Source organism: Acomys russatus, chromosome 26, assembly GCF_903995435.1.
Source record: "Acomys russatus chromosome 26, mAcoRus1.1, whole genome shotgun sequence".
Classification (NCBI taxonomy): Eukaryota; Metazoa; Chordata; class Mammalia; order Rodentia; family Muridae; genus Acomys; species Acomys russatus.
Genome location: NC_067162.1, coordinates 34,461,175 through 34,487,873, shown reverse-complemented (window position 1 = coordinate 34,487,873; position 26,699 = coordinate 34,461,175). Strand labels below are relative to the sequence as shown.

The window sequence follows — 26,699 nt, the reverse complement described above, 5'->3', positions numbered from 1 at the left end:
CCACGAAATGGACCCTTTGACAAAGGAGAAGGATTTTTCTTAATTGTGTGTAGACTAGGCTGGCCTCAAACTCACAGAGATCCACATGCCTCTGCCTCCTTGAGTGCTGTGATAGTTCTGGAATAACTGGATATAGACACAAATGAAACAAAACCCATCACAAGCCAGGCCTACTGGCTCCTGCCTTTAATCCCAGCCCTCAAGAGGCAAAGGCAAACAGATCACTGTGCATTCTAGGCCAGCCTAGTCTTCATAGAGAGTTCCAGGACAGCCAGGGCTACATAGAGAGACTCTGTCTCAAAAGTAAAGCAAAACAGAACATGTCAGGATTTCAGAGCTAGGGAAGATGGTTCGGAGGGTGAGAGTACTTGCTGTGCACATCTGATCACCTGAATTGGGTCCCCAGAACCTATGGAAGGAGAACAGACTCCCAAATGTTGTCCTCTGACCACCACCTACACACCATAGATGTGTGCACCAACATTCACATAGCACACACACACACACACACACACACACACACACACACACACACAATTAATATAATAGAGGGCAGCAAAATTACAGTGTCTTTTATATGTCAAGGATGACAAACTTATGAAATCTCAAAAACATGGCTCCCTAAATAAAACCTGCATGATGATAATTCCAAGTGGCACACCACTGTGGATGGGGAAAATACCAGAAAGCCCCACACAAGATGAATGAAGCATTACAGACAACCAATGGCTCCTGAGAGAAGGAGATTCAGTCTTCTTCAGGTACAGGCTCCCAGACAGGTTATCAATGCTAAGTGGTCAGACACACACACACACACACACACACACACACACACACACACACACACACACACACACAGAGACACACACACAGACACACACAGACACACACACAGAGACACACACACAGACACACACACAAACACACAGACACACACAAACACACACACACGCGCGCGCGTGCGCGCACAAAACATCAAATAGATTTATCAGTGAAAAAAAATTAAAACCACCTTTTTGCTAAACCCATGGCCCTTTAATACAGTGCCTTATGTTATTGTGGTGACCCTCAACCATAACATTATTTTCATTGCTACTTTATAACTGTAATTTTGCTACTGTTATGAGTTATAATATACATAGTTGTGTTTTCTGATGGTCTTAGGTGGAGAACTGTCTGCTAAAGGCACTGTTTGAAGAACAGAAGGATGAACCAGACACTGAGAAGTATTTGTTGAGCACAAATCTAACAAAAGACTTCTTCCTAAAATAAATTCACACACAAAAATCACTTAAAATTTAACCATAAACAAGATAACAATTTGATTTAAAATGGGCACAAGACATGCTTTTTTTGCAGTAAACAATATTCCTATATAACCAGTTGCAGAAGCAAAAGGTTATGCTAATTTCTAAAAGAGAAGAGAAACTACAAATAGCTACTTGACACATTGTCATAAAAAAGTTATGTGCATGGCACAATGTGTGCAGTAAGCACAGGAGCAACACTGAGACTGAACCTCAGGAGGGTTTCCCGCCGAGAATAACAAAACCTGGTGAGTTGGGGATTTCCTGAGGCAACCACAACCTTCACCTTACCCACCAGCCACTCACTCAAGAATCACTAACCACAACTTTTCATTATTGCTTTTGGCTAGTCACTAACTGCTTGGTGGATTTTGTTTTATTCTGAAACATGTCTCACTGTGTAGTCCTGGCTATCTAGAACTCCCTATGTAGAACAAGCAAGCCTTGAACTTGGAGAAGTACCTATCTCTCCCTTCCCAAGTGCTGAGATTCACAGCATCACCACACCAGCCTACAGAATTTCTTTTAATACTGATACTGAAAGCCATTTCTTTGCCAGGGGATAAACACAATTTACAAGTCATGAGAGAAAGAAAATCGATCCTCTCAGGGCTAGAGAGATGGCTTAGTGGTTAAGAGCACTGCCTGGCCTTCCAAAGGATCCAGGTTCAATTCCCAGCATCCACATAGCAGCTCACAACTACCTGTAACTCCAATTCCAAGGATTCTGACACCTTCATGCCAATGCACATTGAATAAAATTAAATAAATTATTTAAAAGAAAAAGATCCTCTCTGCCTTTATTCTAACAGCTTTCATGTGGGGATGTTACTACCTCTGTTATGATGGCTTTCTGACCCTTCACCCTCTGCGCCTCCTCGGGGTCATGCTCCAGGCTGAAGACTTTAGAAAGGGGTACCGGCTTCCCACCTCGGCACAGGACCGCTTGACATGCACCGACATTGGCTACAGTCAAACTAAAACTACTTGTTGGGTCAGCAGTGTCAGGCCGAATGTAGCACAGGAGAGCAGAGGAGCCCAGCTTCTGGCCCGCCATTCCTAATTTCCTGTGTCAAAAGAAAAAAGAAATTGAAGACATAGCAACTACTTTTATAGAAAAGAGGAAGTCTTTTACACCCATGGTGTACACCCACCTTCATCCACCCAAGGCAGACTCTATGGTGGTGCTAAGAAGTGTGTAGCCTAGCACTTTCTGCTAACAAAGACTTTGAAGGGGGCATTTCACGGCACACAGGGGCATCTTTCTCCACTGTTTCTGTGTCTCATTAGAGACGTCCGCTCCGGAGCTTTTGGACTTCAGCACATCAGATGCACATGAAGGGCCTGATCACAGAGCAGAACACTGGGCCTGGCTCCAAGCACAGAGCTTCTGATTTGGGGCAAGAGGCTGGCTCTGCAAGTCTAACAAGTTTCTACTAAGAATGCCCAGAATGCTGGCCCTGGAATAACACTTTGAGAAGCACCAGGGTTGTGTGTTCCTTGAGAGAGGGGCCATGATTCTCCTTGCATTTCTCTACATCCATGTATCCAGCACAGTGCAGGCAATGTAAACACACAGCAGACACCACCAGAAAGATCTAGTCTCAAGTTTCCTCTTTCATTTTCCTTTTTCTTTTTTCATTTTTGTTGACTGTAGAATCCCAGCAAGTTCTTTCTCTAAGAAATCAAATTGATAAAATTCCTACCTATTTGTTTTGTTTTGAAAGATAAGGATGGAAACTGTGTGGTACAGTATTTGGTCTTTGGCAGGTACAAACTTCAGAGTTCCCTTTTCCAAACTGTTAGTCTGCCAAGTCTCTAGCTTAATTCTACTGAAAAAAAACAAAACAAAACAAACTCTTTTCCCCACACTCTGCTTTTTAACACAAGAGATAAAACCAGCTCCAGCTATTCACTGTTCCAATCTTGACTATTCAAGTTTACAGTCTCAGCACTCTGCACGCTTTAGGACACCTACCTGAGGTACAAAGCACTCTCTGCTACTAAGAGATTTTCAGGAGTTCAGATGTGAGGTTTTTGCTTATAAGTGGCTTAGATGTTAATAAGAAAGAGGAGTTGGATAAATCCTAATAATAAGAATTCTAACACATAAATCTGAAGAGTGCTTATTGGCCTTCTGTAGGTCATCAGCTAACTCTGAAAAGTCTTCCCCTAAATGTTCACATAGTCAGGCACATACTTTTAGCATACATGTGCTAACCTTTCCAGGTCCTTAGCAAGAGTGGCAAATGACTCCATTTAAAAAGGAATGACCACCACACTCTGCTGATAACAAGAAAATGCGGCACAGGAAGGAGCAGCAGCTGTCTTTGATCCTGCATCTATAGGCATGACCTTCAGCTTCTGAGATTTACTTTCTAGAAGCAAAATGGAGTTAGGGATTATTCAACCCACCTGCTTACCTGTGAGATACCAAGAAGGTATTAGCCATAAAAACTGTGTCATTTGTTGAGTGCTGTACTTCTTCCAAAAGCACATCTGCCATTGTACACTGCAGCAGACGAGGGAGCTCCTCATTGCGGTCCCCATCAAACATGCCATACACAGCTCCCACCCCCTCTGCAAAGTTATCCATAGCCAGAGCAGACACACAGAGTCTGAAACAAGATGAGAAACATAATCACCAGATGTTACTAGCAAAGACTATTCTTGAGGGAATTCCTTTTGAAATGTATTAACTGAAGATGGAGAGGCATAGTGGTAAGTCTGTATCTACAAGGAGGCTCTAGATAAGACAGTCAGGCAGCAGCTGTCAGAGACACCATCCTAAGGCAAGGGCACGCAGCCACATTCACAGGCAGTGTACACTAACTTTGCAATGCTATCAAAAGCTGGAAAGATAGTGTTTTCTGGTCATAGTGATTAAGAACTCATTTTTGTCAATGCTCTTCATCCAAAGACCACCACAGCACACCTGCCAATAGCACTGGGTTTGTGTTCCTTGCCCCAAGAAGAATGTTTATCATAGAATAGTGTATAGGTAGAAGGTACAGGAAAAAGCCCAGTATAGGGTGTGAGCTTTGACTGGACCATTTGAAGGAAAGTCTACAGGAACAGAGGATCATCTCAGACTAGGGGCAACTGGAAAATCAGTGCTATTTATAGGACTGGGCCTAGTTATCAATTTTGCTCATAAGAAAAGAAAATTCCGTAAGAAAACAGTAAGAAGTATTTAGTACTTTGTGAACTGCACATCCATTTTTTCTTTATCATGGCTTTAGAAGGATCTTATCTCATGGTGAAGTTCTGAGACTTATGTTTGAGAGACAGATAGGACAAGGTCTAGCAGGCCTAGGATGCCATCAGCTGCCTTGTCTCTCTCCAAGCTCCAGGGCCAACATACTCACTTATTTCTCTGCCCTGCCATCTCAGCCAGTCCATGGCTCCAGAAGGTTGAAGTAACTGTAGCATCTGTGGTTGGCAAAGGTTTCTGATCAATTTTCAGGGTTGTGATATGGCTGCAGGAGGTGAAGAAGGGCATATTAAACCATATTCTCATCTGTATTTTATAAGAAATATTTTTTTAAAATAATCTTTTAACAGACTAAGACACATTTCCAGAAAGACTAAATCAAAGTGGGATGATGACTCTGGCTTTGATGTAAGAGATCAGAAAGTCGTAGGGGAAGCACAGGCTAAATACAGCTTCAACTAATGCATCACGAAGATCTCTAGACTTCTAATAAGTATCTACTTTTTAAAGCAATATAAAGAGATCTTGAAACAATACATATGAATTGTCATTTCGATGTTACAATGTGACCTCTGCCACCAGACACATCTATGCCTACCATGTAAAATGATTTAGTGCATAGCTCGGTAGAAATGAACCAAAGAAGAGAACCTAAAAGTGTTCTGGCCCCCGCGTGTGGTGGCACAGCCCTCTAATCCCAGCACTTGGGAGGCAGAGGCAAACGTTTTGCTGTGAGTTTGAGGCCAGCCTGGTCTACAAAAGCGAGTACAGGACAGCCAAGGCTACACAGAGAAACCCTGTCTCGAAAAACAAACAAACAAACAAAAAACCCCAAAAACAAAAAAAAAAAAAAAAACAACAACAAAACAAAGCGAAACAAACAAACAAAAAGAGTGTTCTGGTATAATCCAGTCTATTCCTTTATTTAACAAACATTTCCATATTTCCATAATCCAAAGATGACCCACTGACAGCTGAAAAATGGATTCAATTTCAGAAATTTTTTCCTACCTAAACATGTCCAAAGTCTTGTGTTCCAGAACCAGATTTGTATTTCCTGTCAGATCAAGGTCTTGTAAAGTAGCAGGCAGAGTCTCTGGAATTAGTATTTCTGTCAAGTCATTACAACTCAGGTCTACAAACTGAAAAGAAATAGAGAAACCAAAAGAGAATACATTATACAATAATCTCTACTCCCAAACATTCAATCTTCCCGGTAGCCTCAAATGGGAACTTAATTTCTTTCCAGGAATGAATTAAGTATATTCAGATTTTAAATTGCACATATGAGAAGAGAACAATACCCATTCCTTATCTCTGAAAAAGGGGGGATTCAGACACATCCACTGGCAGTACTTATTAGCTTTGCAAGGCTATCGAAAGCTAGAAAGATGTTGTCTGGTCATGTTGTGTAAGTAGAAGTTTTGTCAATATTTTTAAGCCGACCTCTAGGGCACACCCTTGGTTAAACTTGGCTGATTCTTGCAGTAAGTGAGACTACTTACAATGAAATCCTTGGGGTTGCGGGGAAGAGGATGTGGGAAGGAGCCTAGTATAGGATAGAGGCTGTGGCATGGTCTTTGGGAAAGTCTAAGAAAGTAGAGGACTGTACCCAATCAGGACTATTGGAAAGCAGCAGTTATATAGTTCAGTCTCTCAATGACTATTACTGGTAGGGAGGGGAAATTAGCTCAAGAGAAAGTCTTAGGGAGAAGCAGTCTCATTCATAGTCCTTACTTCTTTCTTTCTTACAAGAAAAGCACCCCCTCTCACCCTTGCCGTTCTGCAGAGAGGATGTCAGGCTAGCTCATGCAAGTACCTGAATCTGAGGCAGCTGTAGTATCTCCGGGAAGATGCTGATGTTGTTGGCATGTGCGACAAGGGTGTGCAGCCTTTTGCAATTTGCTATGGTTGTGGGAATGGCTTTAAGCTTGTTCCCACTTAGATTCAGTTCTTCCAATTGTTCCAATTTATTTAGTTTGCTGAAAAAAAGAAACATCAAAACATTATGCTGCATCAGAAAAGAGCAGCTGCCAAGTGGCACTATTTCATAGTAGCCACAGAGTAAAGATGACGTAGCTCACCGCAGAGAACCTTGAGAGAAGGGAATAAGCAGGCATCAACCGAGCCACAGTTCACCAGCATGACCTGTCAGCGTGATCTGGTACTCAGCACTCAGTGTTCCAAGGCTGGCACTGTCCTTGTTTTTCTTATAGAAGCCCACGAGCATCTTTCTGACTTTCAGGGAGTCCCTGAAAAAGTACTGGCCTACTGTTGAGAGTGAAGAGCCAGTCCTTGATGCTGCACTAACAAGACTGCAGAATCCTACGTAAGGGAAGGACAAGGAGCCTCGACTGTGTCAGCCATAAAATGAAGAAGGTGAATTAATTAAGACTCCTTTCAGTTTTACACTTCTTGGTAGCCCCTCCCCGCACTAACACTAACTACCACACTCCTGTACACACATTACCCTGCTCGGGACAGAGAAACAATTTGCACTACTCTAATAAAAAGCTTTTTTTTTTTTTTTTAAGATTTATTTATTTATCATATATACACAGTGTTTTGTCTGCATGTACATCAGAAGGGCACCAGATCTCATTGTAAATAGTTATAAGACATCAATGTGGTTGCTGGGAATTGAACTCAGGACCTTTGGAAGAACAGTTGGCGCTCTTAACCTCAGAACCATCTCTCCAGCCCCCTAATACAAAGCTTTTTACATGTTATAAAGAATATCATAAGCCTAATGTTTCCATTAACAAATTTCTCTGATTTCTTTGAAAACAAAAAATGTGTTAACGTTTGGAAAATAAATCAGCAACAGTACTAGCAATAAGAAAGAATTACTATTACAATTTCCTACCAGATTTCTCAAAATGGTTTTTAGATACTATTTATTTATTATTTTTTAAAGTACTTGTGTTTGCCTGCATGTGCACTACATGAAAGCAGGTGCCCACTGAGGCCAGAAGAGGGCATCAAGTTTCCTGGAGCTGTAGTTGTAGATGGCTACATCTGTGCACTGCTATGTACACTCGAGACTGAATCCAGGTCCTCCACTCTCAACTACAAAGCTATCTCTTCAGTCCCTCAAATAAGTACTTTATATGAATTTTCCATCTTACCTTTCTAATAGGTCACAATTTCAAGTGCTAGAAAATTCATACTTTTCAAGTGCACCTTCTCACAAGATACACACCTATATATACATTAAAGAAAACTCATCCATTTAATAAGTAAGCTTAGAAAATTTTTTCTTTTGTATATGTGATAATATATGTACACTCAAAGAAACTAAAGAAATAAAAGATGAAGAAATTAAGACAAAACAGAAAAAATATTTGTATATGTACAACTCCCCCCAACCCCCCTACCCCCCGAGACAGGGTTTCTCTGTGTAGCCTTGGCTGTCCTAGACTCATTTTTGTAGACCAGGCTGGCCTCGAACTCACAGCAATCTGCCTGCCTCTGCCTCCCAAGTGCTGGGATTAAAGGCGTGTGCCACCACACCTGGCTTGTGTATGTACAACTTTATATGCATATGCAGGTATGTGCACATCTGTGTATGCGCACAAATAGAAGCCAGAAGTTGGCATTTGGTATGTTCTTGTTTGGGGTTTTTTCGTTTTGAGGCAGGATCTCCACTAAACCTGAAGTTCACTGACTCTGCTGGACTAGCTGGCCTGCAAGCCTCAGAGGCCCTCCTGTTTCTATTTCCCCAGTGCTAGCATCACAGCTATGTACCACTACAGCTGCCTTTTTATACAGGCTCTGGGGATCTGAACTTAAGTCAAGTTTACACAGCAAGTACTTTACCAACTTTCTAAACCAACAGTTGCCCCCAAATCCAGAAAGAGTTGGATATGATGATAAATGCCTATAAATAGAGGGTAACAAAGCATCATGAGAGCCGGGCAGTGGTGGCGCACGCCTTTAATCCCAGCACTTGGGAGGCAGAAGCAGGCGGATCTCTGTGAGTTCAAAGCCAACCTGGTCTACAAAGCAAGTCCAAGGTAGTCAAGGCTACACAGAGAAACCCTGTCTTAAAAACAAACAAACAAAAAACATAGCATCATGAGCTTGAGTCCACTTGGAGTCCATTATGACATGTGCCTTTTAAAATTAAAAGTGATGGGGCAGAAGGGATGGCTTAGACATTAAGAGCACTGACTACTCTTCCAAAGGCCCTGAGTTCAATTCCCAGCAACCACATTGTGGCCCTCTTCTGGCCTGCAGGCGTACATGCAGACAGAGCATTGTGTACATACACAGATACATACATACATATACACATCTTTTTAAAAATTAAAAGGGATACAATTATCCTCTAACTTCTTTTTAAAATGTGTTCCCAAGGCTAACCTTAATTTTCTCTCCCCCGCCCCCGCTCTCCTTTTCTCTGTGTACCATGAGCTGTCCTGGAACTCACTCTGTGGACCAGGCTGGCTTTGAACTCACAGAGATCTGCCTGCTCCTGCCTCCCAAGTGCTGGGATTAACAGTGTGCATCACCATTGACAGGCTGTTGTTTTTTTTTTTTAATGTGAACTGGTGTTTTGCCTGCATGCCAGATCCGCTGGAAGTAGTTACAGACAGTTGTGAGCTGTCATGTGGGTATTGGGATTTGAGCCTGGGTCTTCTGAACAAGGAGCTGTGCTCTTAACCACTGAGCCATCTCTTTAGCCCCAATCTTTTTTTTTTTTTTTTTTAAACTCTGAGACAAGGTTTCTCTGTGTAGCCTTGGCTGTCCTGGACTCGCTTTGTAGATCAGGCTGGCCTCGATCTCACAGAGATCCGCCTGCCTCTGCCTCCCGAGTGCTGTGATTACAGGAGTGTGCCACCACACCCGGCTCCCCAATCTTTTCTTTTACACTACTCCCAACCTAGGTTCTTCTGACTTGTGACTAAAACACAGTACTCACATTCTAAATCAGCTGCTTAGTGATTGTACATCTGTGCCTAGATTCTAAAATCAGAGCGGATGGGTCAGTGGATAAAGGAAGGCACTTGTTGCCAAGACTGACTACCTGGATTTGATCCCTAAGACCCACATGGTAGAAAGAACAAGCCAGTTCCTAGAATAAGAAACTGTAGAATGCTCTGCCCTAAATGGGAAATACATATCATATGCCTATCCCCAAGGCTTGAGGAATCTTTGCAGAAGAGAGGGCAGAGAGACTGCAGGAGCCAGAGGTAGTGGGAACATCAAGGAAACAGTGTTTTCTAGATAAAACATACAACCTCACAGCAACTGCAGCACTATGCACAAGACTCACACAAGCTCAAGCTAAATAAAACCCCAGAAGCAAAAGGGGTAAGTTGAGGAGGAAGTCCTACCACTATCAAATGCCAGGATGTGTCATAGTCAGAAAGCTGTGATGTAATGCAGAATTTGTGTTTTATTCTCAAATGATGACACCTTGCATTCACTTACCTTGCAGGAAAGGTCTGTAGCTGGTTATTTGCAAGGTGGAGAATTCGCAGGTGTGGGTGCCCGACCAAAACAGGTATGCACTGATCTGTCAGGAGGTTGCTGGTCAGGTACAGCAGCTGCAGCGCACTCAGACTCTCCTCTCCAGCACATGCAGAAGGCAAAGACTCCAGACTATTTGCAGATGCATTCAAGTATCTGAGACTGACAGAACACACACAGAACATCACTCCCTTTGAGTTTGTTACCTTCTTAAGTAGAAACCATCATGTCCTTTGCAACAGGGAATGTTGTTCCAAGCTCCCAAAGTCAAGAATAAGGCCTCTGGAAAGTTTTCTCGGCATCTAATCAACTCAAAGCCAGGTGGCAAGAAGGAACATAGGCATGGTTATTTTTCTAGCATTCTTTAATGGCTCCATGCAAAACCACCTGTTCCCATTGCAAAGACACTATGGAATAGCACCATAATATACATCTGAACTATAAAGATAACATTCAAAAAGTTTTGTCTCTTTGTAACAAATCATTATCTATTTAACTAATCCCATAGTGCTCTGATAGTGTGTCTACACCGAGTATTCATACTTGTGTGCATGCGCACTATAATGAAAAGATTGGATTCCTATCAATCATGTCCCTAGTGTACAGTTCTAGAAACAGAAGGTATGGTATCAAGGGGTGTATGTTTTTAACGGCTTTTAATATACTGCCTATTTAAGGCTCAGAAAAGTTGTATCAAACAGCAGTTGTGTTGTTTCTTGGCATTCTGGCTAAGATCAAGTCCAAACTGCATTTATACAAGAATGTAATCCACATTTTTACCTACAATATCATAATTCAATTTAATCTTTGTCAATCTAACAAGTAAACTATGGAATAAGGTTAATAACCTGTTGAATACAATGCTTGTAAGCACAGAACATCCCCCAAGGAAAGGAAGCATCATTAAACTTGTGTCTTCATGTGTGTGCCTGTGTATCATAGTGTGTGTGTGTGTGTGTGTGTGCCTGTGTGTGCATAGTGTGTGTGCCTGTGTGTGCATAGTGTGTGTGTGTGTGTGCCTGTGTGTGCATAGTGTGTGTGTGTGTGCCTGTGTATGCATAGTGTGTGTGTGTGTGTGCCTGTGTGTGTATAGTGTGTGTGTGTGTGCCTGTGTGTGCATAGTGTGTGTGTGTGTACATAGTGTGTGTGTGCCTGTGTGTGCATAGTGTGTGTGTGTGTGTGCCTGTGTGTGCATAGTGTGTGTGCCTGTGTGTGCATAGTGTGTGTGCGTGTGCATAGTGTGTGTGTGTGTGCCTGTGTGTGCATAGTGTTGTGTGTGCATAGTGTGTGTGTGTGTGCCTGTGTGTGCATAGTGTGTGTGTGTACATAGTGTGTGTGTGTGTGTGTGTGTGCAGACAAGGGGATAATCTTGAGTGTCACCTTAAAAAATGCCACCGATGGAGGATGACATGGCTTAGCAGGTAGAGGCTCTTTCTACCAACCCTGACAACCTGAGTTTGACCCCCAGAACCCACAGTGTAGATGAGAACTGACTTCACAAAGCTCTCCTCTTAACTTTCACATGTACACTATAGTGCACGCCTAAGTACACTTGTAGACACAAAATAAGTGTAGTTTTAAAATTTTCTGTGTATCTCCTCTGAGATAGGATCTCTCATCGGCCTGGGGCTTACCCATGAAGCTACACTGGCTGTCCAGCAAGCCCCAGGAATCCCTATGTCCCTATCATATCTGTGCTAGAATAATAAGCACATTCAAAAAAAAAAAAAAAAGCACATGCTACCATGCCCTACAGTTTTACATGTTCTGGGTAACTAAAATCATATCCTTATGCCTGTGAGGATAGCACTTTACCAACTGAGCTCTCCCCTTACTTCAACCTATGTGTGATCAGCATCTCTAATGAGCTTTAAACTTGTGGAGGATTCTGTGTATCATCTCTGACAGCACGCTAAGTAGACGGTTCCCTAATTATCTTCAGCCACTTATGACATCATTCCGTGTGATGCACGGCTTCTTAATTAACAACTTTAACACTTCACAGAAATTTGCCCCCCCCCCAAATTTCCCTCAGTTTCATTTTTTTCTTTTGTTGTTGTTGATTTTTACTTCCTAAAGATTTTATTTTGAGGACTATCCAGCTAAGAGTATTATGGGTTAAGAGATACATAAGCTGGAAAACAGAAAACAAAAAACCTGTGGGTTACAGGTTTGGTTGTCTACTGTGACCTATGTCAAATCACTACTGTGTGCCTCTGTTTCTCCATCTCTAAGCACCCTTCTTCATATCATAAAAGATTACTATTAAATGACAATTTTATAGCCAGGTGCGGAGGCACACGCCTGTAATCACAGCACCGGGGGAGGCAGAGACAGGCAGAGGTTGGGCTAGGATTGCTAAATTTGTAGAGCGCTTACTTAATATAAACAATACCCTGAACTTAATGCCTAGCAGCACAAAAAAATAAAAACAAAAATGTCTAATTTTTCTTTCTTTCTTTTTTTTAAAAAAGATTTATTTACTATTTATTATGTATACAGTGCACATTAGATCACATTATAGATGGTTGTGAGCCACCACGTGGTTGCTGGGAATTGAACTCAGGCCCTCTGGAAGAGCAGTCAGTGCTCTTAACCGCTGAGCCATCTCTCCAGCCCTACTTTTTCTTTAAAGATGACACTTAGGTAAACCTGACTATAAATTTTTTTTTTTTTTTTTTTTTTTTTTTTTTGGTTTTTTGAGACAGGGTTTCTCTGTGTAGCCTTGGCTGTCCTAGACTCGCTTTGTAGACCAGGCTGGCCTCGAACTCACAACGATCCGCCTGCCTCTGCCTCCCAAGTGCTGGGATTAAAGGCATACGCCACCACCGCCCTATAAATTTTAAAACAGGAAGACCTGTTACTAATTTACAATGAGAGGCAAACAATACCTTGTACAAGGATTGTATGTTTTTACCCCCAAGACAGGGATTCTCTGTGTAACCTTGGCTGTCCTGGACTCATTTTATAGACCAGGCTAGCCTCTTACTCAGTTTCTCCTGCCTCTGCCTCCCCAGATGCTGGGACATGCACCACCATGCCAGGCTAGGATATTACCTTTACATGCATGTATTCCAAAGCAGGTAAGAAGTGTTCTGAGCCCAGAGAATTTAACTCAACGATTACTTAATAAAGCTAGAATAAAACTGACTTTAGTAGCATGTCCTTTTTTCCTCAATACAAAAGGTAAAATTTACTAAAGGCCCCATCTGAATGCTATTTCTCTATGAACACAGTGAAAGCTCTTGTGTCCCCAACCTGCCTGAAATTCTCTATCACAAAAAACTGCACTTAAGCCTCTGCCAAGAGCTGGAGTATCAAGTAAACTACAGCTGTGGATATCTCTCTGGGGGCAGGTCAGTGCAGCCGTGGAAATCTCTCCAGGGGCAGGTCAGGGCAGCCCGTGGAAATCTCTCCAGGGGCAGGTCAGGGCAGCCTGTGGAAATCTCTCTAGGGGCAGGTCAGGGCAGCCGTGGAAATCTCTCTAGGGGCAGATCAGGGCAGCCCGTGGAAATCTCTCCAGGGCAGGTCTGGGAAGCCCGTGGAAATCTCTCCAGGGGCAGGTCAGGGCAGCCCGTGGAAATCTCTCTAGGGCAGGGCAGGGCAGCCGTGGAAATCTCTCCAGGGCAGGTCAGGGCTGCCCGTGGAAATCTCTCTAGGGGCAGGTCAGGGCAGCAGTGGAAATCTCTCCAGGGGCAGGTCAGGGCAACCCGTGGAAATCTCTCTAGGGGCAGGTCAGGGCAGCCGCGGAAATCTCTCCAGGGGCAGGTCAGGGCAGCCCGCGGAGGCCATGACTCACTTTAAGGCCTTGGAGAAGAGGGTGTCTGGGAGCCTGGACAGAACGTTATGCTGAACGTCCAGCACCTCGAGGGGAATGTGCTCCACCAGAGCCGGAAGGCCATGGATGTGGTTATGTCCCACCATCAGCTTCCGCAGAGTCAGGCTACTCAGAATTCTAAGGAGAAACAACAGAAAGAAGCAAAAGCTAACTTAAATCCTTTTTATGTCTGTTACAGGTCAGTTAATTATAATCAGTCAACTAACAGAAACCTACTTTTAGAATATACAACCACTGACAAATGACTGAGCCAAGAAAGCTGTCACATACACCATCTAGTGCCACCCACAAGTGAGATCTTGAACACAAGTGGCAGAATCTAAACCAGTAGGTATCAACCTGTGGGTCGACCACTGCACAGGGGTCACCTATGACCATCAGAAAACAGAGATATGTACATTGTCATTTATAAGAGTAGAAAAATTACAGTCATGAAGTAGCAATGAACATTATTTTATGTTTGTGAGTCACCACAACATGAGGAACGGCATTGAAGAGTCACAGCATCAGGAAGGTTGAGAACCACTAGTGAAGCAGTTTCTAGAATCAACCTACTTTGAGTTAAGTCTAGATAGCAAATATCAATATGAATAACTGAATATGCTTATATTAATTATGCTAATGTTATTGGTATATTGATTATATTTATCCCAAGATATGAAAATTTTATTACATTAAAAATGATTAAGAGTTTAAAATGCTATGACTAGGCCATTAACAATGGAATCCAGAAGGAGTTAGTGATTTGCCAAAGGTTTAGTGGTCTGTCCAAGATCTCACTGAAAATGGCGATGTCATCTGGACGTGAAGATCTTATCCAGAGGCTTGGTGCACACCTACTGTTTGTAAAGACCCCACAAGCATACACCTTACGTTTAAGTCCTTTGGAACATACAGTACAATCTCCTCACCCTACCCCCCAAGCACCAATCTCTCTTTCGTCATGTTAGATAACTCTCACCATCTGGTAAAGGTCATCAGAGCCCATCTTACCACAAAGCACTTCCTAATTATTTCAAGTCCTTCTCAATTTCCAAAACAACGTATAAGTGTCATGATTAAGAGTAAGCCTCCAGGGCAAGACTGCAACATTCAAATGGGAGCTTCCCTAATGAAGCGCTACCTCAGACACATTACTTAGCCCTTCTCAGTTTCCTCACTCCTAAGGAGACACTGGCAGCACCGATATAAAAAGGGTTAAGGAGTAGTTAAGATTATAAAACTGAAGTTCTCAGGGCATTTCCAGCTCATAATAACCCTACGGAACAGTTAATTCATACCATCCTAAGTAACCATGCCAGAAACTCTGAGCACACGTTAGCAGCTCTCTGTGTGCACGTCACACAAGATCATGTTTAGTCATCACTACGCCCCTTACAGTACATCTCCTATAGCACCTCCTACTCAGCAGGTCCTTCATCAACAGTCACTAACAAGTCAAAGGCGACCCAAATTTAGAGAAACACTTAAACAGATATGACATATATGCACCATTTATACACACATACCTCACAGGAACCTCTGTAAGAAGATTGTAGCTCATATCTAGTATTTCTAGCTTTTTTGCTTCACAGGCCCAGTCAGGGACACACTCTAGCAGGTTTCTGCAAAGAATAAGAATTATTTTGTAACTTAAAAAGTTACTATGGCTTGGATATTAAATGTTTCCCCAAAATATAAATTATTACAATTTGTTCTAATAGCCTGTGATGCTGTTAGAACTTGGTAGGAAAGACTGGAGAGATGGGTTAGTGGATAAGAGCACTGTGGATGGTGATGGAACTAAGCCAGGGTGGTGGTTCATACTGTAATCTTAGCACTTGGGAGGCTTAGGCAAGCATGGGGATCATAAGTTCAAGCCCAGCCTGGGTTAAATATGGAGAATATTTTAAGAAAACAAACAGAAGAAAGATAAAAGGGGGAAGGAAAAAGAGGGAGTAAAAAAGGAAAGAAGGAAGAAAGAGCTCTAAGATCTGGCTTCTCCCTCTCTGCTTCTCAGCTGTCAGGAAGTAAGCCACTATGAGCTGTCACCATAATACTATATACCTCTCCAGGGACCCAAGGTGATATGAGTAAGTGACCAAGGAACTAAAACCAGAAGCTAAAAATACCTTTCCTTCTTTTAAATTGCTTATCTCAGGTATTTTGTCATATTTATGAACATCTAAATAACATACAAATGGAATTTATTTCATAAGACTCCAATGTATGCACTAAGTTGCCTATAAGCACTTTAGGACAGGGACACTATTTCCAAGGAAGTCTCCTGGATACTGCCAAAAATAAAGTCATCACTCAGAAAATGCTGTTAAAGTAGAAGGGAAGAGAGAGACAATTACTCATATGTGTAGGGCAATATGTACCAGCTGTGTCACACCGCACGCTCAGAGGAGGCTTCAAAGGAAGCAGCAGGCTCTAGTGAGACAAGGTCAGAGTTAGAGGAAGTGGCATCAAAGGTGATCAGGAATTCCATAAGAAATGATGAAGAGAAAAGAAAAGTCTGAGAAAAATAGAAGGAATAACAGTGAGAAAGTAGAGGCAGAAGACAATCAGTAGCAGGGCAAAGTTTCAAACAAGTGGAAACATAAACTTGAAGTATTTAATATATCTCCTCATCATAAGACTTCTACTGTCATCCTTTCTAGATTTCAAGGTGTCTATGAATTATGTTGCAGAATGCAGTGAGAGCTACATAAGAAACAGACATTGCTGTGCAGCTTAGTGAAGAGAACACTTTGCCTGAAATAGACCAAGGCAACTCTGCTAAGAAGTATGGCATCTGGGTTAGATTCTGAAGAATATTACACTGCGACCTTACAAGAAGATGTTCAAGCAGAGGTGCCAACATGAGTCAGAGCACAAAGATAAGACAAGGAGTGTGATGGATGAGGGGATGCCAAGCAGTTTGGCAATGCTGGAGCATGAAGCAATGGGAGCCAGAGGGGAAGTTAGGCTGAAACCAGGTCTAAATCATGTCTGGAGAGTTCGGACTTGATCCTACATGTATGAGGGTTACCTCAGGGGCTTAATAAGCAGTGTACTGATGTCGCAGGTATGTGCTTTAAATAGATTACTGGTAAATGGAGCTCAGTTAAGATAATTCTGCTAATAAAAAGAAGAAGAATCAAATGACAAGCCGAGGTGAGTAGCCATTCAGCTGAAAGGGAGGGAGAAAGCCAAAAAGTGCTAATGAAGCAAAAATGGCAGTAACTTGAGGGAGGAAGGTGCAGAATGAAGGATGAAAGCTGCTTCCAGGCTTCTGGCCTAGGTGACCAAGGATGACGTTGATGACTGTGAACAGACACAGGAAACAAGATTAGTGCAATGGGAGATGAGTTTAATTTTGCACAGGTTTGAGGCTGGAGATACATACAACAAATTTAACTGGTGAAGAAATAGACACATGAGCCTGACCTGAGAGAAGAGGGCTACTTTAGAAAACTGGGTGATGCCAACACTTAGGGGTGACTGACATCACTGGAATCAGTGAGACTGCATCCACAACAGGGCAGTGTGCCAAGTCAGAACTTGGGGATACTGACTTGAAAGGCTGCCTGAAGAAAAGAAAACAGAACCAAAGAGAGGGAAACAATGACTAAGATAGCATTAAAAAGAGACAGTAAGGGCCTGGGGAGAGCACTGACTGTTCTTCCAAAGGTCCTGAGTTCAATTCCCAGCAACCACATAGCGGCTCACAACCATCTATAATGAGATCTGGTGCCCTCTTCTGGCTCACATGCAGGCAGGATACTGTATACATAATAAATAAATCTGAGAGAGAGAGAGAGAGAGAGAGAGAGAGCGCGAGAGACAGTGTGTGTGTGTGTGTGTGTGTGTGTGTGTGTGTGTGTGTTATTCCGTAGTGTAAATGTACCACAGTTTCTTTATCCATTCTACTGAGGGACACTTAGGCTGTTTCCATGGTTTGGCTAATATGAATAAGGCTGCTATGAACATGGTTGAGCAAATTTTCTTGTTGTGTGCTGGAGCATCTTCTGGGTATATTCCAAGGAGTGGAATAGCTGGGTCTTGAGGAAGCCCTATTCCCAGTTTTCTGAGATAGCACCAGATAGATTTCCAAAGTGGCTGTACTAGTTTGCATTCCCACCAGCAATGAAGGAGTGTTCCTCTCTCTCTACATCCTTGCCAGCATGTGGTGTCACTTGAGTTTTTGATCTTAGCCATTCTGATGGGTGTAAGATGGAATCTCAGAGTTGTTTTGATTTGCATTTCCCTGATGACTAAGGAGGTTGAGCATTTCATTAAGTGTTTCTCAGACATTTGATATTCCTCTGTTGAGAATTCTCTGTTTAGTTCTGAGCCCCATTTCTCAATTGGGTTATTTGGTTTGGTGATGTTTAATTTCTTGAGTTCTTCATATATTTTGGATATTAGACTTTTGTCAGATGTAGAGTTGATGAAGATATTTTCCCAGTCTGTAGGCTGTCGCTTTGTTCTGTTGACAGTGTCTCCTGCCTTACAGAAGCTTCTCAGTCTCATGAGGTCCCATTTATTAATTGTTGACCTTAAGGCTTGGGCTGTTGGTGTTCTGTTCAGGCAGTTGTCTCCTGTGCCAATGTGTTTCAGACTCTTCCCCACTTTTTCTTCTAACCAGTTTAGTGTCTCTGGTTTTATGTTGAGGTCTTTGAGCCACTTGGACTTGAGTTTTGTGCATGGTGACAAATAAGTGTCCCTCAGTAGAAGAATGGATAAAGAAACTGTTGTACATTTACACTATGGGATACTACTCAGCTATTAAAAACAAGGAATTTCCGAAATTTGTGGACAAATGGACTGAACTAGAAATGATCATAGTGAGTGAGTTAACCCAGAAGCAGAAAGACTCAAATGGTATATACTCACTTATATCTGGACACTAGCCCAAGGGGCATGTCCCATGAAAGTCTTCACTTACCAGGGAAGTGGGACAGAAGGGAAGGCTTCCTATTGGGACTCTATGTGAGAAAAGCAAGGGAGAATGGGGAAATAGAAGGGTCCAGAGAGTCCTAGAAACCTACAAGTAGAACATTATGATGGGCAGATCTGGGCCCAGGGGTCCTGCTCAAACTATGGCACCAGCCAAGGACAATACGTGCAGTAAACTTCAAACCTCAATCCAGATCTAGCCAATGGACAGAACATTCTCCACAATTGGGTAGAGAGTAGGGACTGACTTTCACACGAACTCTGGTGCCCCATATTTGACCATGTCCCCTGGATGGGGAGGCCTGGTGGCACTCAGAGGAAGGATAACAGGCTACCAAGAAAAGATTTGATACCCTTTGAGCATATACATGGGGAGGAGGTCCCCTCAGTCACAGTCATAGGGGAGGGGAGTAAGGGGAAAATGGGAATGGGAGGATACAAGGAATGGGATAACAATTGAGATGTAATATGAATAAATTAATAAAATATATTTAAGGGGAGGAGACCATCTGTATTGTCCAGTTTGAATGATGTTTTTAAAAGAGAGAGAGCACGAGAGCAAGTGTCAATAGAGGGGAAAGTGAATGAGAGAAGCCTAAAGTGAGCTGCTGTCAGGATAAGGAAATGGCGCTCTCCTGAGAAATTTAGACAGAAAGGTGAAGACAGTAGTCACACATATCATGAAGGCTGTGGGATTAAGTAATACTGTTTATTCAGTCAGAAGAGATCTAAGTCCCCTTTTCTCTGAGGGCCTCCTCCCTTTAGCCACAGAACAGTTCTCTCTCCCTCTTCCTCTTCGGTCCCCAGTTAAGATAAGCACCAACCTTATGGGAGTGCCACACTCACCGGGAGAGTTCCAAAGAAGTGAGCAGGCTAGGTACTGGGTAGACATTCACTGCCGTCAGCCCTGTGAGAAAACAGACAACATGTTAACAATGTTCTCAGAAAAAAAGAAAAAGAAAGGAGGAGGAGGAAGGAGAAAAGAAGAAGGAGGGAGGAAGAGGAGGAAGCAAGAACTACTGGAGAGGGCCCGCGTTCAGGTGCCAGCACTACAGCAGGTGGCTCACAACAGCTACAACCTGCAACTTCCAGGGGATCTGCTACCGCTGGCCTCCAGGAGCACCTGCACATCCCTACACATACACAGACATATTTTTTTAAGGAAGAACTGGTAAACAAAGCAAAAGTGTCTTTGTGAAGATGACTACAGATAAAACTACCAGCAAGTCACTCTGACTACTGTTTAGTCTGTCTTGGAAAGCACACACAACTACTAACTGTGGGATCTTTTGCACTACATCAGGAAGCTCCTAATGTTAACAGTACAGTTAGTTTGTAACTTGAAAAATTAATGCCTAGACTTTTCTGGTGCTTCTCACATACTATTAATGGCACATTGTAAACGGTACTAGACAAGTGTACAGCGATGCTCCATGTCCATCTAACACAGTTTGCTTAAGCTCAGACGATTCGTCTTGAGTAGACTCAGGGAGCGTAGACTCAGGGAGCGGTTAATGATGACCATAGGCAGGTGCAGGACTGAAGTCTTCCAAAGCTTAACTCTTTAATCAGCACTCCCGATTTTATAAAGGATGAGATTCATCAATTCCATTCCTACCCAAATTTCCTGGTAAACCTGGGAATAGTAGGGGTTCATTTTTAATAAGGTTTTGTAGCATTTCAGCAGACCAAGGCCATAGGCCACACAATATTTTACAACACACTGGGAAAGGTCACTGAGCACGCAGGCGCCTCACGGGACCTGCCAACAGTACCTAGATTTTTAAAAATACATTTATTTTTAAGTGTGTGTGTGTGTGTGTGTGTGTGTGTGTGTGTGTTGAATATACAGTATAGGAGCCCTCAGAGGGCAGAGGTATTGGATCTCCCTGGAGTCAGAGTTAAAAGACAACTGTGAAAACCTCATATGGGTGCTAGGAACCTAACTCAGGACCTCTGCAAAAGTACCTCGAACTCTGTCCTTTGAGTCATCTCTCTAGCCCCAATATCTGGATGTTTGGTAAAAAAATAATCTCACTTTTAACTGAAGAATAATGCAAATACAGAAACAATCTTAAGTATATAGATCATTGAACTAGAACACACTAGTAGAACCAATGCTCAGATCATCAATCAGAGCATTACTGTTTCCTCTCCTTGCCACTACCCATTCAAAGATAACATTTTCTATCCTGGCTCCAAATACCAGAAAATACTTGCTATTTATAAACTGAAACTTTCCTCCATGGCCGCCCCCACCCAGGAGCTTTCTGGATAGCCCAGGTGGCCTTGAACTCAGAATATTGCCTTACCTCTCCAAGTACTGTAATAAAAGGATACATGATGGCTAGGATGTAGCTCAGTTGGCCCAGTGCTTACTTAGCATGCAGGAGTCCCTGGGTTCTAACCCTAGCACTGTATAAGCCTAGCATGGTGGTACACATTTGTAATCCCAGGCATACACATACTTTGCCATGTTTTGTTTCACTTTGAAACAAGGTCATGTGTAGCTCAGGCTGGTCTTGAACTTCCTATGTAGCTGAGGATGGCCTGATCACTCTCCTGTATGTGCTTTGGCTTAACTTCATTCGCTCCACATTGCGTTTGTGGCATTTGCCCATACTATTTCATATGGTTATATCTTTTTAATGTTCTTTTTGTGAATATGAAACAGATCAGAGAGACCAATTCCTCCCTAGGGAACTGAACATGTGTTGAACTTTGTTAAACTGTTATAAAATCTGGCAAAAATCACTATTAGTGTCAATGATGCTATTTTAGTCTTTATAGTAAGCATTCCCTCTGATGTTCATTTTCTATAATGATGTTCATTGCCTATAAATAGGCAAAGGTGATGGGAGATAAGGCAATTTGGTGTCTTTTGTTTTGTTTTGTTTTGTTTTTGAGACGGTTTCTCTGTATAGCCTTGGCAGTCCTGGACTCACTTTGTAGACCAGGCTGGCCTAAATACAAAATTTCCTTTGCATGAGAGGTTTGCTACGATTGGCATAAACACTGTTCTCTGACTATAAGCAAGTTGTTTGCTCACTTGATGAGTCAGCTTAGAGCCACAACATTTAGCCCTAATTCCAGAATTCTCTCGTTACTTTTTTTTTTTTTTTGGTCTTCTTTACCAGAGAAAGCAGCAGCGGAGACAGTGGAGCAGTAGTGTTGGCTAAGGCAACATGACACAACAATGGAGCATGCTAAGCTGCAATGGTGGCAAACTGTGGTTTCCTGAGAGCCAAGGAAGAAGCTAAGGAGAGCCAGAAGCCTGGCGGCAGCAGCAGCAGCAATAGCAAAAAGGCAACATCAGCTGTTTCCTGTGACACTGACCAACAAGGGCAGCTGAGGGAGGAGCTAGGCCAGGGATTAGAGTGGCACAGGAAGCACAGAGAAGGCAAAGGAGGGTAGAGATCTGAAATGGAACAAGGACAGAGGCTACACAACTGCAGGCCCTGGCTGCTGCCAAGTATTCAGACGCCCAGGTCTGGGAGCTCTAGCAGTGGGTGGTGCTTCCAAGGGATGGTGACTGATATTTATGTCTGTCTAGAAACTACAATGCCAACCGCAGCTACCGGCTGAGGAATCCTGACTTCTTAGGCAGTGTGTACAGGGCTACTACTGAAGGCCGATATGGGAGCTGTGGCACTAGAGGGAGCCGCCAGGCCTGCCTACCCCACTCACTGCCATGCCATGGGGTATAAAAGTTGCTGAAGCCAGCACTTTGAAGAGAGCTCCAGTCCACATACGGCGTCTATGTGGTAGAACATAAAGACCCTGCCAGCTGACTGGTGGCAAATACACCATAGATACTCAGTGTAGGGCTGCTGGACGTTTAAGGCTCTCCAGTTTAGAGTGATTAGGAATATCTTGTCCATATACATGAGAACTAATCTACACACGGGCAGTGAACATGAGCCAAGAAAGGACCCTCGGGCATACCAGCCATGGTTGGCTCTAGTAGCTGCACTGGCCGTGTCCAGTATGGTTGTATTGATTAGCTGTTACAGCACCAATGCATAGTGCCGGTCAACACTCCATACATCTGGCTGTTATTACTGTTGCTTTGGTTTTCCTAAGGGGAGAGGTAGGCTGAAATAATATTTGACTTTGTAGCTCTTGATCTTCCTGTCTCATCATCCCAAGTACTGGGATTACGTGTATGGCCCACAACATCCCAGTCTTTACTCAAGAGAATGTTTTCTTATTATTATACTTATTTATGTCTGCTTGCATGTGTGTCTGTGTCTGTATGAAGGCGTCATGTGGAGGCTAGAGGGCAGCTTGTGGGAACAGGTTCTCTCTTTCCACCATGCAGTCCGAGGGATAGAGCTCAGGCTGTCAGGCTTGGTGATGTTAAGCTCCTTTACCCACAGAGCCCTCGTGCAGGTCTGCTCAACAACTGGACCGTCTGACTCAAGCCATCAACCTAAGCCACGAGTGAAGCAGCTGCACCACGATGACAGACAGCAACTCAAGTCCCTAACGTCTTTATCCTAATAACACATTCAGACACAGAAAGCAAAGAACAAAATCAGTGAGCAGTCTCCCGCTATCATCAGCTCGCTTTTCACATGTGGATGTCTGCCTTATGAGCTTTGCTTTAACACCAAGAAGCAAACATCATCTGTGGCACAGTTTAACCTACAAAATGATGTTTTTGTGTTTAAGCTTTGGTGTAACAGTATACTATATTCACGCAGTTTTTCTTTTTTAATCAAAAGCTGTTTCCAAGACTTATTTGCACAATACACAAAGTTTTAGTCCATTCATTTCCACTACTGCACAAAATTTGTTGTATAAATACATCACTGCTGACTTACCCATTTTCTTGTTAAAAGTCCTATGTTATACACAACACTGTGACAATCACGCTCTGTTTCTGTAGCCCTGTGATAAATGCCAGCACACAGCTCTGCCACTTCTCTGGTCATCTTCTTCTGAGGTGGCCTCACTGGCTATGGCTAAGGACTCCGGGAGACTCTGAGCCTGGTCTCTGGTTACTGTCAGCACTTTCCCCATCAAGTTTGATGACTATAAAGCATTATTTAAATCATTTCTAGCAGTTAGTGAACGTGAACAGTTTTCCTTTCCTACCCTTCCTTAAACACAGAAAACTGCCAAGCACGCTAAAGCACAGCTACAATAGCAATACTTGGGAGGTTAAGTCTGAGGCCAACTTGGGTGGTACAGTGAAACTGTCTTACAACACCAGAAACTAAAACAAAATATGTAACAAGCCTAACTGGTAAAGAACTCTGCATAAAAGTGCCTCAACATGAGACTGTCTCAGACCAGACAGTGGCTTCTACAAACACAAGGCCTGTTATATTGAAAGATATTCCCACAGACCATCTCTAGTTGCTGAGATGCAGCTAAGCTCTGCTCTAAGTCATTGTATGAACAGTGGGTTTTCAGGCTGTGCACAGAAATTTTGACTCCATTTTGAGGGAGGATGACCCAGATGTTAGGCAGCACCCATCCAGCACAAACTGATAAATGGCTTATTCCTGGACACCAAAACAGAGCTATACATGTATTAGGTTAGTCAAGACTGTAGTAGCACATGGACACATTCAAATCACATCAGGAAAACCAAGCCAAATATGAGTCCTTGACCTGGACTCCATAAAGTGACAGACATTAAATACTGTGATGGTATGGCTCCATACCAACCTGTTATCCAATACCTGGAGAGAGAGAGAGAGAGAGAGAGAGAGAGAGTGTGTGTGTGTGTGTGTGTGTGTGTGTGTGTGTGTCTGTGTGTGTGTGTGAAGAATTAAGGTCTGCCTTACTATCCCTTGAGCTTCAGGCTCAGCTCAATCCCCGGGTTTCATGTAGTCTACAACTACCTGCTCGGTCTACCTGTTTGCCTGTCAAGACCTGGACCTGCCTGATGTGCTATTTCCTGCTCTTAATCCATTCCCAACTCTCAGGCCATGGTTCTGGTCAGTCTTTCACCTTGCAGCTGAACCCTGTAGTTCTGCTCTCAGACCTCGTTAGAGAACAAAATGACAGCAGCTCTCTTCTGGCACTCCTCTGGTTCACTATCTTATCAATGCTCACTCTCTGAAACCTTTTAAACTCTGCTGCAGTCTCTTTAACTTGTATCCATTCTACAGACCACATATATACTGCCCACTGTATGTCATGAGAGGTGGAATTAGCAGTTAAGACTGGAATAAAAGAACCTGCACTCACCTCAGCCAGGCTACCTAGGAAGGCAGGTTACATAACAGATTTCTGTCATTGAAACCACTAAACCTTGTGAATTCACTGTTGCTAGGTCCATTTTAACTGTGGGAAGCACAATGTCTATGTTGCTGGCATCTGTGCTCACTACACTACTGGAACAGGGTCTTCCCACAATAGAACCAAGGCACTAGGGATTGGAAAACTTGTTTTCTCTCTCTCTCTCTCTCTCTCTCTCTCTCTCTCTCTCTCTCTCTCTCTCTCTTTTGGTTTGAGACAGGGTTTCTCTGTGGAGCCCTGGCTGTCCCAGACTCACTTTGTAGACCAGGCTGGCCTCAAACTCAGAGATCCATCTGCCTCTGCCTCCCAGGGTTCTGGGATTATAGGCATGCACAACCATGCCTGGCTCTTTTTTTTATTATTATTACTATGTATAACAGTGCTCTGCCTGCATGTATGCCTGCAGGCCAGAAGAGGGCACCAGATCTCACTATAGATGGTTGTGAGCCACCATGTGGTTGCTGGGAATTGAACTCAGAACCTCTACAAGAGCAGGTAGTTCTCTTAACCTCTGATCCATCTCTCCAGCCCCAGAAAACTTTTTTCTTAAAAGGCCAAAAGAAATACTTTAGAGTCTGTGGACCATAACAGTGTCTTACTCCTATAGTTATGACACAGGAACATGAAAACAATGATGCGTAAACCAAATGAAAACTTATGACTGGGACCAATTAAACTTGATTTATGACTATAAAAATTTTAATTTCATGTAATTTTCTTTTTTAATATTTTATTTAATTTTTTAAAATTTGGTGTGAGAGTGTCAGATCTTGGAGTTACAGACAGTTGTGAGCTGCCATGTGAGTGTGAGGAATTGAACCCGAGTTGTTTGGAAGAGCAGGCAGTGCTCTCTCCATCTCTCCAGCCCCATCATGTAAATTTCATTTCACAAATATTACTGAAAATTTTTAACCCAACTCTTTTTTTTTTTTTTTTTTTTTTTGGTTTTTTGAGACAGAGTTTCTCTGTGTCGCCTTGGCTGTCCTGGACTCTCTTTGTAGACCAGGCTGGCCTCAAACTCACAGCGATCCACTTGCCTCTGCCTCCCAAGTGCTGGGATTAAAGGTGTGCACCACCACTGTCCAGCTTTTAACCCAACTTTTAAAATATATAAAAACCATTTGTATTGGCTGGTTTTGTGTGTCAACTTGACACAAGCCAGAGTCATCAGAGAGGAAGGAGCCTCAGCTGAGGAAACCCCTCCATGAGCTCCAGCTGTAAGGCATTTCTTAGTGATTGGTGGGGGAGGACTCAGCCATTGGTGGGTGGAGCCACCCCTGGGTTGGTGGTCCTGGGTTCTATAAGAAAGCCGTGTGAAGTGCGCTATAAGCAGCACCCCTCCACCCTCTGCATCAGCTCCAGCCTCCAGGTTCCGGCCCTGTTTGAGTTCCTGTCCTGACTTTCTCTAGTGATATAACACAATGTGGAAGTGTAAGCCGAGTAAAACCTTTCCTCCCCAACTCACTTTTTGGTCATGGTGTGTGCTGCAGCAGTAGGAACCCTAACTAAGGCACCATTCTTTACAGACTATGCAAAAAAGGAAGGGTAGGACAGATTTAGGCCCTGGACTGTAAGTATACCAACGCCTACTTCATAACAGATGCTCTGGTTTGAACATGCTTATCCACCCACCTGACCCCTATGATTTTGCAAAATGTCTCTTACTGTGCTCGCACAATGAGTC

At 43.0% G+C, this 26,699-nt stretch overlaps 1 protein-coding gene across 1 annotated transcript in view; it reads right to left on the bottom strand.

Annotated features, from left to right (window-relative positions):
- The window catches only part of Phlpp2 (PH domain and leucine rich repeat protein phosphatase 2), a 70,380-nt gene that overhangs the window by 3,676 nt on the left and 40,005 nt on the right, over positions 1-26,699 (bottom strand). The window contains exons 10-18 of the mRNA XM_051168754.1: positions 19,607-19,667; positions 15,343-15,438; positions 13,796-13,951; positions 9,958-10,158; positions 6,341-6,503; positions 5,533-5,663; positions 4,676-4,786; positions 3,731-3,925; positions 2,143-2,374 (exon numbers count right to left, since the gene is read on the bottom strand). Coding sequence (XP_051024711.1) covers positions 2,143-2,374; positions 3,731-3,925; positions 4,676-4,786; positions 5,533-5,663; positions 6,341-6,503; positions 9,958-10,158; positions 13,796-13,951; positions 15,343-15,438; positions 19,607-19,667 — 1,346 coding nt within the window. The remainder of the gene's footprint in view (positions 1-2,142; positions 2,375-3,730; positions 3,926-4,675; positions 4,787-5,532; positions 5,664-6,340; positions 6,504-9,957; positions 10,159-13,795; positions 13,952-15,342; positions 15,439-19,606; positions 19,668-26,699) is intronic.